Source organism: Cupressus sempervirens, chromosome 5 (assembly GCF_028749045.1).
Source record: "Cupressus sempervirens isolate cs-2001-9-10 chromosome 5, ASM2874904v1, whole genome shotgun sequence".
Taxonomy (NCBI): domain Eukaryota; kingdom Viridiplantae; phylum Streptophyta; class Pinopsida; order Cupressales; family Cupressaceae; genus Cupressus; species Cupressus sempervirens.
In genome coordinates, this window is record NC_143122.1 from 197,931,039 (window position 1) to 197,945,500 (window position 14,462).

The 14,462-nt window shown below is 34.0% G+C and overlaps 1 protein-coding gene across 1 annotated transcript in view; it reads left to right on the forward strand.

Annotated features, from left to right (window-relative positions):
• Positions 1 to 7,863, forward strand: part of LOC149555067 (kinesin-like protein KIN-14I) — a 285,467-nt gene extending 277,604 nt beyond the window's left edge. Inside the window, exons 17-22 of the mRNA XM_089829100.1 lie at positions 4,856 to 5,058; positions 5,312 to 5,494; positions 5,579 to 5,674; positions 5,827 to 6,024; positions 7,035 to 7,306; positions 7,400 to 7,863. Coding sequence (XP_089685226.1) covers positions 4,856 to 5,058; positions 5,312 to 5,494; positions 5,579 to 5,674; positions 5,827 to 6,024; positions 7,035 to 7,306; positions 7,400 to 7,568 — 1,121 coding nt within the window. The 3' untranslated portion in view covers positions 7,569 to 7,863. The remainder of the gene's footprint in view (positions 1 to 4,855; positions 5,059 to 5,311; positions 5,495 to 5,578; positions 5,675 to 5,826; positions 6,025 to 7,034; positions 7,307 to 7,399) is intronic.
• Positions 7,864 to 14,462: the final 6,599 nt, after the last annotated feature.

The window sequence follows — 14,462 nt, forward strand, 5'->3', positions numbered from 1 at the left end:
ATGTTTTACCCGAGGATACCTGGAGAAAGTTGGGACAACCGATGCTGTGGCCACCTACATTTCAGACTTTCAGTTGTTGATAGCAGACCAACATGGCATAAAACCTCTCGGTGTTCTAATGGCGCAACCCGTTACCATTGGCACATAGCCATTCTTGCTTAACTTTGTTGTCATCCCACTAAAGTGAAAAGGGTACGACGCAATTCAGGGCCGTGGATGGTTGATTCAAGCCAGAGTTAAACACGACTGGAAGAGAAACACTTTATCATTGGAAAGCAAAGGGAGAAAGTTCATCATCGATCTGCACATCCAGATGGTGGGAGAAGAAGCTTTGTCATTAGATTCCGAAGAGGAAGATGAAGGGAGGCAGTGTATGGAACCGGATTAGGAGGGAGTCCTGCAGTTGGAGGGAGGATCAACGAATGACGATTTGGATTCGGTCAACGGTCTCTACCACTGGCAAATAGAGGACTACTAACTATTCCAGAGCTGCAATGTATTGACAATTGAGGAAGGTCCGAAGGGGATGAATTTCCAAAGGAGTTCACTGAGGTAAACGAGGGGGATACACCATTGGATGTTACACCGGCTCATACATTTAGTGAGGGGGAGGCAATCAAGTATAATGAAGCTACACTGCAAGCAATGAATTTGGGGGATGATGTAGAACTGAAGAACATTCTAGTGGGAGATAATTGGGATTTGGTACTCAAAGCGGCAGCATTCAAGATATTCCTAGAATACAAAGATGTATTTGCATGGACATACAAGGACCTGAAGGGTGTACCGTTGGAGTTGTGCGTGCACCACATCCCGCTGATCGAAGGAGCGGTACCTGTACAAAAGCGACCCTACAGGATGAACAAGAACTATGCGGCACGGGTCACGGAGGAAATCAATAGAATGTTGGAGGCCGGAATTATTTTCAAGGTGCAGACAAGTGAATGGGTGTCGCCTATAGTTATCTCACTAAAGAAAGACACCACCCAGATCCGGATATGCGTGGATTTTCAATGCCTTAATGCAGTCACAGTGAAGGATCCTTTCCCAATTCCGTTTACAAACAGCATTCTGGAGGAGGTTGCCGAACATGAAATTTAGTCCTTTATGGACAGGTTCTCCGGATACAGTCAGATCTCTATAGCGGAGGAGGACAAATTGAAAGCATGTTTGTCGTCGAAGATGGGGTCTATGCATACAATCAAATGCCATTCGGTTTGTGCAACGCGTCGGCAACCTTCCAGCGGATTATACTCCACATCTTTGACAAGATGTCCGTGGCAAACTTCAAAGCTTTCCTGGACGATTGGTCTGTATTCAGTTCGGAGGACAAACACCTGGCAACACTCCATGAATGTATGGAAAGATGTCATAGGGCGCAGCTAGCGTTGAACCCTAAAAAGTGCAGATTCATGGTTCTGCAAGGAAGACTGCTCGAACACATCGTCTGCAAGGAAGGATTGAAGACCGACCCAGACAAAGTGAGAGTCATCTTGGAAATGCAGCCATCTACTAATGTGATGGAGGTAAAGTCTTTCCTCGGCCATATAGGCTATTACAGAAGGTTTATCAAAAATTTTGCCAAGGTGTCATACCCGCTGGACAAGTTAACTTTAAAGAGCAGGATGAGGTATTTGAAGGGCTAAAGGTACGAATGGCTACTTCACCCATCTTGGTGTATCCGGATTGGAATAAGGAGCTTCATATTCATGTCTATTCATTATTATTTAATTAAAATAACAATTAATTATTTAATTGTATACACAGTCATATATATATATATATATATATATATATATATATATATATATAATTCATCATATTCTGTTTCAACATTTACATAAAACGTATATCATGACTTAAGTTATTGTAAGATCATTACCTTCCAATAACTTCTGCAAATACAAGTGATAATCTAAAATATCCCAAATGGATATTTGCTCTGTTGCTGCTATAATGTTTAATTATATAAATTATAATTTCCTATAGATTTTTCTTTGATCTTATAGAGCTAGATAGATGTTGCAGAAGAATGTTATTTTCTTTTAGTATTTTTCAGAATATAGGTATTACAATAAATAAATAATAGTAACTGATAAAATAGAAGTGATAGAAATCATATGCAACAATACATACTAATCTAAAAATGATTCTAAAACCATACCAACAGAGTCTGATTTATTTTATAGTAGTACCAATACAAATGTACTTCAAACAAGGTTGACACCAGCTGAAGATGGGAACTAGCTACAGTCAAACAAGTTCAAATGATAAAGCCAAAGCTGTTGCAATAAAACAACTCTAGTCTACTGCAAATAAACACCCCAGAATTCCTCACGTAAACTGCTATAAAGAAACACCAGGCTGAACCAAAGTGGCTGCCTTTCCTAAAATTCCACTGCCTGCAAAGTGTGATTGCAATACTAGAAATCAATCCTCTACCTTGATCAAACTGTATGCACAAGAACTTTGAATCTGATCTTGTTGAGGGCTACATCCCAACAAATCTACTCTCCGCACTAGGGTTTGCATCCTAGGCAAGGAATGCTCTTCCAGAGCAACAATGTCCAAAATGGGTTGACAAAATGATATAAGCCTTCTCCTTATATCCCCTCTCCAAGGCAATTCAAAGCCTAAAAGAACCCTAAAGTGGAATTCATTTGAACTTTATAATATAACATTATTTTCTCCAATAAAGTTGTCCAAATAGAAAGAAATCATTACTTTATTAATGGAAAATATCTCTAGGCATCAAATAGGTCCCAGAAAGTGATAATAAAATAGTAGAGATTGAGCTCTTTCCAACGAGCTATCACACATAGGCAAATCGATCCAGATGGAGCCAAAAAACTCCTTATTACTCCAAAATGGCTAAACACTTAGCCTTTTTTAAATTATTAAAATGCTAACTTAGAAGAATATTTAAATATCTTAAAATATTGCTCAAGTAGCCAAAGAACAACCCAAACACCTCCAAAACATGAAACTGAGTTTGTCACCTCCAGTTGGCAGTCTCACCCTCAAATCTAGGGATACTCTTAAAAAATAGGGAACACACCCAAATCTCCTAAAATTGAGATTAGGGGGTGATCTCATAAAATCTCAACTCTGGAAAATGTCACAACCTCCTAAAAGGTAGGAATCTCCTACTACAATCAAGGAACTGACTCCTAAAATGTGAGAGATTGAGTTTGTCACTCGAAAACTGAATACTAATGAATCTCCTCTACTATGTGCATCTTCAAAGTGTGTCAATGAAGTGGGAGTTCTTCCTAAAAATTAGGAGATGCATCCAGCGTCCCCAAAATGTCCCTAGTGGTCTCTGGAAGCCTACTAGGCAACTCCCAATCAGTCCCCTAAAATTAGGGATATCTCCTAAATTTTAGAAACCTGTTGTTGACTGCCCAAACCAGCCTGAAAAGCTTATGTTTGGGTCTATATGCCCTATATGAGTCCCCTACACACTTTATTGGCCTATGGTCACTCTAGTAGTAGGCCAATCCATGAACAACTGTTTGTCATCCTAGAAAGGGGACATTACATAATCATTTGGAAGTTGTCACTTCCTCATGATGTACATAGGGGTAGGCCCATTAAAATCATACAGTCACACAAATGGACTTTCGGACTCCCTTTGAATATCAATCATCTAAGCTCCTCATCCAATGATGCTTTTGATGGAAAAAATCATACAGTTGCATGTATGGACTTTCGAACTCCCTCTAACTATCAATCATCTGAGCTCCTCATCCAATGATGTTTCTGATGGAGCGTCAGACTTCCTCTGAATCTGATACCAATCCACCTTTCCTACAAGAGCATCCTCAAAAAAGATCAAGGAAAATAGCTCTTATAGTACGCATCAAAATGAAAGAATAAGAGAGACTAACATAGTACAAATAATTCTTCATAAGATCATTTGAATATAATATAGATAAATGTCTAATACATTGAACATATATGTATTTATTAACATCATCAAAATATTCTAGCACATGGACAAACCATTAATCCCAATCATGTTGATCAGATGGAGATCACATACCAAAATTATAAGGGTTCCATTAATTTTTTTTTTTAATATTTTTTATGTAACCCTAAAAAGAGCCTAATAAAAATTATTTCACTCATCTAATCTCTCATTTGCTGTCTCATTTTGGTGTGCCTATTTTGCAAGCTTCAAGAGAAGTTTGTGGAGATTGTTCGTTCCAATGATGAGGATCTAGATATAGTTGCAGCCGGGGATGAAGCCATTGATCTCATTATTTGATGACCCATTTGACCCTTGAAGGGTATTTGATACTATGATCATTGATAAACTATCAAACACTTGTCATTTATCATTATGTTATAAACTTTATTATTTGATGAACTACGCTATGTTTTGAAATTTCATTTTACAATATATTAATTCAATGTATGATTTTTGTTACAATCATAAACATAGATTAATGGGCAGGTATAATGTATATCTTTGAATTTTGGTATTGATCAATGTTCAACCAACATATATTCATAATATGAAATGACTAAGTTTTGCAATTATGCACATTTCTCTTTCTTCTTCTTTTCTTCTTCTTTTTTTTCGTGTGTGTGTGTGTATATATATATATATATATTAATATTATACACACACTCACGAACTCACCCATGAATCTAAATGGGAATTTTTTTTTGCCCGAACCCACAAACCCAAACCCGAATCAGTAGCTTAGGCTAATAACTTCCTTAGTTCTAAGAAACGTTTTCCCATTCATCTCATTATACCACAGTTTAATGAAAAATAATTTGTTCGTTTCTCTGAGTTTGAATGAGCTAGACAGTAAATGAAATGATTGAATTTTTGGTGATGCAGATATGAAAGGAAAGATTAGAGTTTATGCTAGATGGAGACCTTTGAATAGGAAAGAGATTAATGAGAATCAGAAGATGGTTTTAACTGCAATTGATGAATTTACTTTGCAGCATCCTTGGAAGGATGACAAACCTAAAGTATTTGATTTTGATCGTGTATTTGATGAGACGGTTTCTCAAGAGTCTGTCTTTAAAGACACCCAGGTAGTCAAATGTTACCTTTATGGTTTTCTTTGAGGTTTTACACTTCTTTATTTCTTGGCAATGTTCTTAGTTTTTAACTATTAATAGAGGTATTGATAGAGAATCATAAAGAGAATTATTTTAGCTGCAGAACCTGCAGCTACACGTTTAAATGTCTCCTGTTTGAATCTGTAAGGTAGTATCTTTTTCTGTTAGTCCTTTTCCTTTCTTGTTATTCTTGTATTATATTCTGATGGTGGAATATTGTCTTCAGTATCTGGTACAATCAGCCGTTGATGGTTTCAATGTATGTATATTTGCCTATGGACAAACTGGATCTGGAAAGACATTTACAATTTATGGATCAGAGGACGATCCTGGATTGACCCCTAGAGCTATGCAAGAATTATTTGATATCATGAAAAGGGATTCAAAGAAGTGTGCTTTCTCAATAAAGGTTTCTAGAATGGAGATTTGAGACTCTTTCTACATTCTATGATCTTTGTAAAGCGATTGATTTCATCTTTAATTCAATCTTCAGGTGTACATGCTAGAACTTTATCTGGATGTTCTGGTAGATTTGCTTGCATCGAAAAACAAAAAATCACTGAAGCTTGAGATCAAGAGGGATATGAAGGTAAGTTCATAATAATATGAATGTCTGGAGGACAATAAGCCCATAAGCAACTCTTTATTTTATTTAGACTGACCCAAATTTTTCTGTTATGATATTACTTTGTTTAAGTTGACGATCAATGATTTTTACTTTGTCTTGCCATTGTTCTAAAGGGAATGGTAACCGTTGAAAATGCTACGTTGCTTACTGTTAATACTTTAGAAGAGATGGAGTCTGTCATTGCAAGAGGGCAAGAGAGACGACATGTGGCTGAAACCAATATGAATGAAGAAAGTTCCAGATCCCATTTGATTCTTTCTGTAGTCATCGATTCAACCAATCTGCAAACGCAGCTTCAGACTAAAGGAAAGGTTCGAAACTTACTACTATATCTCTTTCCTGGGTTGTATCATTTTGAGATAAAGATCCTTATGGTTTATTCTTATGCTGCATAAAAGCTTGAACCTCATAACCTCCTTCTCCCCTCGCATCTGAGGAATGTGAATGGAAATAAATGTCTGTCATAGCTTTGAGCAATTCCTCTTTGGTTGCGATGCATAAGAGATGGTACTTGGTATACTTTCCATCTCTAGTTTGGCTGTGATTGTTTCTCTTAAGGCTAGATAGGTTATTCTCCTCTCCTGTCATCCTGATCAGGCAATTCCCTTGTTACTACTAACCATAACTCCCAGACTTGGACTCAACAAGGATGAGTCACTCGGCAAAAACTAGGTTTCTGTGGAGTCTTTTCCAGATCGATTTTATGGAGAGTCCTAGGCCCCTCGGATTCGACCAGGGAAACCCAACTCGAACTCATCAAGACTCAGAAAGTCCCGGAGAGTCCAGGAACTATGCTACAAACCTTAGGTTTAAGCAGTCAATTACCAGAACAAGTTACTATTAAAAGTTTAGAATTGTTGAATCCCGACACAAGATTTTGAGGTGGGCAAAGTTAAAGATGCCCAACTACTGAATTCCCTCCCACTATTCTGCTCTACTTTCATCTGAACTGAAAATTCCCTTTATATTCATCAAGTCCACCATCTATGCATTCAATGGTTTACCAATTGATTATATATAGGGCAGCATTTGATGCCCGACCAGTAACCTCACAAATAAATCTGAGTCTACATTGTTTTCTATCTATGAACATTTTACATTTTTTGGTATAAATTAGAAACTCTCATTAAAGTGTGCGTAGCATTACTTATTTTCATGTTTTTTTGCGATAATATATTATCTTACTTTAGACATTATCACCATCATAATTACGTTTTAAAGAATTGTGAAGTATTTCTATGATAAAAATTATGCTTATGTGTAATGGGAGATTAGAAAGTCTGTATTTTTATTCTTGCTAATTCTGTACGACTTGATACAGCTGAGTTTTGTGGACTTGGCTGGGTCTGAGAGGGTGAAAAAGTCTGGAGTAAGTGGAGATGGAATGAGAGAGGCTCAAAGCATCAACAAATCTCTCTCTGCTTTGGGTGATGTTATCAGTGCTTTGGCTGGGGACGTGCAACATATACCTTACAGAAATCACAAGCTCACCATGCTTATGAGTGATTCGTTAGGAGGCAATGCAAAGACACTGATGTTTGTCAACATATCTCCTGCTGAGTCAAATTTGGAGGAGACACATAATTCCTTAACGTATGTATAACCATCTTGCACTTATGCATATTCTTGAAAGGTTTTTCTTAGTGTGAAGAACCCTCTTTTTGAGCGTATTGTGATGGTTGGCAGCTATGCGTCACGAGTCAAATGCATTCAAAATTATGCCTTTAAAAACATGGCTTCGTCAAAGGAGGTTGCCAAGCTGAAGAAAATTATCCAGCAAATGGTTCTCGATTACAAAGGCAAGAAGATTGACGATGTAGTGGAAGATGTTCAGGATAGCCTCTCTCCGGATTAGAATTCTCAGAGCTATTTCTTATGCTTATTCTGCCATTGTCAGGATATAGATGGGACATTGAGGAAGTATTTCATATGTAGTTGCATTGTAAAGACAAGAAATTCAGGCCATTATATCAAACATCCATTGTAAGCCATGTTGTTATAGTAGAAGTTAGTGCAATTATTTCATGATTGAATAATATTCTGCATTAAACTTAGCAACATATCACGCTAGCATGTGTAGATAGTCAAGGAGAAAAAATAAATTGTTTACGGTTTGCAAATGACATGTGATTAATTTTATTTTGAGACAATCTTATACGGGTCCGAATGAAAATGGATGCTTCCAAAGCTTTTAGATTCTTAATAAGTCAAAGTATTTCACCTGAGTGCACAATTTACAAAATACAATGGAGTGACTTAGGCTGGGGTCTCATGGAAGGGGGCTTCCTATAAAATAGAGTGGAAGCCACTTGCTATTTTTTAGAGAATATTTTAAAGCTAGCAGTCTCATGATTTATGCTGTTCAAAATTATAGTTCCGAAATTTAATGAAGATATATATTTGAAATAAGCTGAAAATTTGAATTCCCTCTAAAATTACATTTTAATTAAAATCTAAAATTTAGATTATTAACAAATGGCAAAAAGCATTCCTAAGCTGGTGGGGCTATTTCCAACCCCACCCCTTTTTCACCCAGTTCCTAAAAATGTGGGGCTTCTACTTTTCAGAGAAGATTCTAAATAATCTCCTAACAAAATTATATTTTGCTCATGAGACCACCCACTTCCTAGAAAATAGAGCTTAAGCCCCCCTCGTGGGACCGCATCCTTATTCCTCTATTTAGGTAACAACCAAGGCTTGAGGAGCCTCCATGCTCCATGCTCCCAAATTTGTATAGGCACAACCATAGGTTCATCCTTGTTGATATTAGGTCTATGCATCTAACAAGAGTTAATTTTTTATCCAAAGCATAGTGAGAAATACAAAAGACAGGATTCTTCCTTATCATAAGTGGTGAATTTATCTATTATCTTAGTGAAGTTGTTTCTAATATGATGAATTGTCTTCTATTATGGAGATGGATTCCTCTACCACAATCTAAGTCAATAAGAGAGTTCGGCAAGGTCAAAAAATCAACATTAAATTTGTCTTATATAATTTTCAAATATATATATATATGATAAATTATCCAAATAGTTTAACATTACAAAATAGATTTGAAATCATTACAAAGAGATTATATTTATAAGATGTAAACCATAAGAAACATGTGAAAGAACTACTACAAAGATGTTTTTAGTTACATATTTCTAAAGTTGAGAGTTTGATCTTTTAGAACCATTCAATTACAACATATATGATCCAAAAGAAAACTAAATATATTCAATGTTTAATTTTTTCTTTTTATTAAAATAAAATATATTATTTCTTTATTTACTCTAAAATACTAAATAGTATTTTAATTAACATAAAAATTAAAATTAAATTTATTAAAATTTATTACAAACTTTTAAAATAAATTAAAATAAAAGTAGTTTCTATTTTAAAATGTCGAACTTTAAATTAAAGTAAATTACATTAATAGTAAATAAAATGTATTAACTATTAATTAATTATTCAAATCTAAAAAATTCATATAAATCTTTTACTTTTAAAATAATAAATATTCTTAAAAAAAATTATTATCAATACATAAACAAATTAAAAATAAGTTAAAATTATATGTAAAAGTTCAAACACATGAAAAATAAAATATAAAATAAATAAGAGCCTACAATACAATGGTAAATTACACATATTAGCAATTAATATTCACAAACAATAATATTAAATAATAAACACTCTATTATTGTTTTTTTTTTAAAAGAGAAAACTAAAATAAAAAATAAATTAAAATTAAAATAAAATTAGTGATGTACTGATTAAACTTTCAATCACTTCAAATATTTCAGATATAATCATTAAGTAGCTTGATCTCTATAGCAAATAATTAGCAACAAAACTTGCAATCTATCGTAAATCCAATTTGGGAAAAACCACGAGTAACATGCTACCAATTTTTACTCTTCTAAAGTGAGCTTTGTGAGGAGTCGACCTTGTTAAAGGTTGGCAAGATACATTGTTAAATGTGATCAGTTAGGGGATTTAATCATCCTATTAGAAGTGACTTGGTTAGAGGATTTTATAACATTCTATTAGAATGTCACCTTGATTAAATGATTTACAAATGACTGTTAGGTCAACCTTGATTAAAGGATTTCAAAATTGGTACAATGGTTAGAAAGTAACAAGTTGATTTGAATGAATAGAACTCACTTTGCAAATACATATCACAATTTAGCTCATATGTTGATCCACTAGCTGGCCTCCATTATCATCTTTATCTTTGATCTACTTGGCAATCCTTCAAGCGATCTCCCTTCACCTATTCACAACTCTTCTCAGTCTTCTACTTAAATTTGCCGATCAAAAGCATCAACAAACATCTACTTGTCAAGCCTTTATTAGGTTACCCTTATGCCTTCTTAAATAGGTAGTTCTAATCTTTTGTTTCTTAAACATCACCACAGATCGTAGGGTTTTGATCAAATTCAACACATACAATGAATCTGTCCACCATTTTGTTTTTCTTCTCCCCTTCTAGATACTTGGTCAATATTGATTTCTGATGTTTAAGCAACAAAAGATTTATTAGCCTTTCCAACAATAATGAGAGGTTTATGAGCAAACAGAACCAAGGAACTACAACAAGGTTTTAGCAATGTCAACAGCCATGAATGATGAAGATTTCCAGCAACGTTGGCAAATACAAGCTACAGTGGTTTCCAAGAGCCATAGCAAAAAATGTAAACAACACAAATATGTAATGTTGATGATTTCCCAGCAATAAAATCTCCTAGCAGCGTGAAATGCGTCAAATCACCAATGCAATTTACTCTAATGGAGGTTGTTACCTATATTTACAAATTGTAAAAATTCTTTAAAAAAGCATTATTGTAAAACATTTTTAGAAGGTTGATGAGTTCTTTTTGTTGTACAAATTTGACGCAAACTTTTTCGAACTTCGTTATTTTTCACTTGTGACAAAGACCACAATTAATACTTTCTTTGTTGCAATGAATGTGTAGTGTAGAAAATTGAACTCTATAAATGGAATTATTTCATTTGAGAGCTTAATTGCTTATTACATTAGGATAAAAAATTGTCGCCTAACTATTTAATTTAACTTTATATGAAGGCTTTGGATTTAAGAGTTATTGCATTAGCTATCATAAGTTCTCAATTATAATGAATACAATATATGTTTCAAGCAATAGAGAGTAGTTTGCATCTCATATCTATCCAATTGTTTCTCTAGATAGGTGTGTGAATAGGCCTCTGGTCTCTATGTCTTTTCATAGTGCCAAGGCTATCAATTTTAGTAGCACCCTTGGTGATGCTATGCTTTTAAGGAAAAATGTGATATTGCCTTATACTAGTGGGTGTTATTGGCATTCTTTCTTAGGATGGAAATGTACTTACATAGGTTCATTGGTTTGGCAAGTTGCTTTTGCTAGGGTTGAAGAGGGTTGGAATATTGTGAAAGGAAATCAGTACAAGATCTTGATGGGTTCTTTTTTTGGGTTATCGAGATGGAGTTCTTTTGGTTCTTAATTTGGTCTTGGGTTCATTCTTTCCTATTTTGATTTGAATATTTGTTTTTGTATTTGTATTCACCATGGTGCACAAAAATAGCATTGTACAGACAAATACACAAACACATATTGGAATCAAGTACTAGAGAATAATCTTTGATCAAATGTTTTGATGAGTGTGGCTAGTAAGTTATGTTGTTTTAAAGAACTTAATCTTGATTATACCATGTATATTGCAAGTTGTATAGCATGGCAATTGTGGAAAATATATAAAAATGAATAGTCTGAAAGTTTTCCTTGTAGTAGGTGATTTATATTTCTAAATAGCTAAAATGATTATTGATGCAAATGTGTTTGTTATTGTGATAGTTCCTCTTTAACTGTTTGCATGACTCCAGGAAAAAATTATATTTTAAGAAGAGAAAAGCATGATATATAAAATCCATCTCACTAATGAAGGGATCTAAATATCTAGGGATTAATGAAGTAATATCACTCCCCATACACAACTGAACAAGTATAAAGGAAGAATATTTGCATAAACATAAAGAAATGTCATGGGTCAACAAGGAAGAATCTTAAATGTCTAAATGCTTAGCATTCCTAAAAAGAAATAAAAATTCAATATACAACATATAAAAAAATACTAAGATATATAGGATAATAAAAAAATAGATTATCTTCCTTGTATCCATACACCTACAAATGTAGCATGGTTCCTCTAAGTAAGAATCACAAACATACACATACAAGCACAAGGGTACACAAAAAAATAAGCAAATATCTACATCCTAAATCTAAGAAGAGTAATACTCTATTTGATTATAGGAAACAAATTTTCATCTTTTCCATCTTCATCATACAATGCAGGTGACTAGGATTGTAATGGAAATAAAACCAGTGCAATGCTAGGTGTCTCAATTATAGCAAGAGCCAATGATATAGCTACAAGAATAATATTGATCTTGATGTCCTACAAGGGATTGTTAATGATCTTGTAAATATTGTAGATAACAAAATAATATACTAAAAAAAATGTAGGATCAGATGTAGGAGGATGATCATGACTAACTACTAGAGGAAGAGAAATTACAAGTACAAAAGAATATGGAATCCATTTTGTTATAAAAATAAACGAAAATATATCCTTGTGAATTAAGATGATGAAATAGGTTTCTTTTTGTAGTATGCTAGAATAGGGCCTTTTTCAAACTTGTGCTTAGGTGTTTGGTGGGAAATGCTCACATTGATCAAGGAAAGTTTGAGGATGGTAGGGAAGCTTTGATGAAGGATACATTATGGATTAGGATATGTGGTAGGAACAACACTAGGTATGAATTTTGTATGAGTCATATCTAGTGGCTCAACAAAAGGTAGAATGATTAGCAAAGGGTCCATTTGAGGGCATTTCTACCCATTTAGGATAAGTTTCATTAGGATCACTAGTATAAGATAAGGTGGAGTAGATGGTGCATTAGCTAATGGTGAAGAGGAAGAAGCAATCAACTTAGGGTTGACTAATTTAGTGAAGAAAACGTGCACACAATTATATTTAGAGTGGGGTGAATTAGTATAAGAACAATCAATCCTTTCACTTATAAACTTTAGCTATTATAGGAAATTGTAAAGAAAAGAACAAGCATACACAATGATATTTAAAAGAGTAACACAAGCATGGTTGTCATTACACCAAAAAAAATTCTAACTAATGATTGATACAACCACTAGGACTATAGAATCTATGGGTGCCGATTAAATCATATCATGAATCCTATGAGGGATACTAGCACACTATTAGCAACCCAACCAACCCCACTTTCCCTAGGCTTGCATTACTCATTGAGGATATTTGAAGTTGTGACTAAGCATTGATACCACTTTTGCAATTATGGGTTCCATTGCATCAAAAATTTGACCTATCGATGTTTGATACAACCACTAGAATTATTGAATCCTCAAGAGGTGGAAACCATGTCACAAATCCCGTGAGGGGCATTGATGCACTGCCAATGGAAACTTCTAACGTATTCATAAGCACAAACCCACACGAGGTCCTAATTCCATCCTTGATCTTGAGAGACACTAACCTTTCAATCTCTTATAATAAAAGACTCCAACCTTTGAAATGCAAGGAAAAAGTATTTTGGATCTAATTTGAGATGATCCTCAAAACTTGTTTGCAATGTCAACAAAGTGTCCTTTAAGATTTTTCTCTTATATCTACAATACACCTTCACTTTAATCTATAATAAAATCTCTAATGAATGTAGTAATATCTAAAAGATATCTTTAAATAAAATGTCTTTTCCAATAAATTTTATTTCATTTTATAAGTTTTCTCTCAAGTGTGTCTTATTTTTTCTCTTAAATCTACTCTTCTTCTATTGTAGCTCTACTCTTAATATAGGAATCATATTCAGTGAATTGATGTCAGATAAACTTCACGTGAACTATATTTATATCCTTCAAATATAAACTTTTGCCAAAGGTTAGGCCCCGTAAACTAGGTCAACCAATAATTTTTATTTATCTAAAATACCCTTTTCTAATTAGGTTAGTAAAAAAGAAAGTTCCAAAAAATTAGTAGAAAAAAAACAACCTCCAAAAATATATGTTGGACAAAAAACCACATGCAAAACATTAGGTTGTCCAAAAAGTAACTCATAAAAAATAGTTTGGTCTAATAGCACATGATCTATATCGTCCTACATAAAGTATTATTTGTAACTTATATAATTCCACTTCAAAGCCATTGAGTTTTCCATTGACATAAAGGACATTAATCTTTTTCACCTTTCACATTTATGATAATATTCCAAAAACTACTCATGATTGTAAGGTTCCCTCTATCTCAAATGATCCCGTTTAACATTAATGGAAAGATTTATCTAGGGATGCCTAAATAAGACAATGTGTAATGCCCCACCAAGGAACAAGTGGAACATCAACTATAAGTGTAATATTAACCTATTGGAATAAGAAATGATAATTAACAATGATCGTGATAACATTCAAGCAAAAGACTTAAGGCACATCTATAGGTTCCTAGAATGAAAAGACACATTCAAGCCACACATAAGACTTTGAGACACATCCATGAGCCTCATGAGGTATGACTAGGCCTTTGAGAGTCACTAATCAAGGAGACAAGCTCATTCTTTGTTTATTCTAAAACTAGGTTCATTTTAAGGTCAAGAGCAAAATGAGTCTAATATCACTATACTAAAGTAAAACTCATTTTGCAAATACCTGAAAGTATCCAAGAACATGAGGGA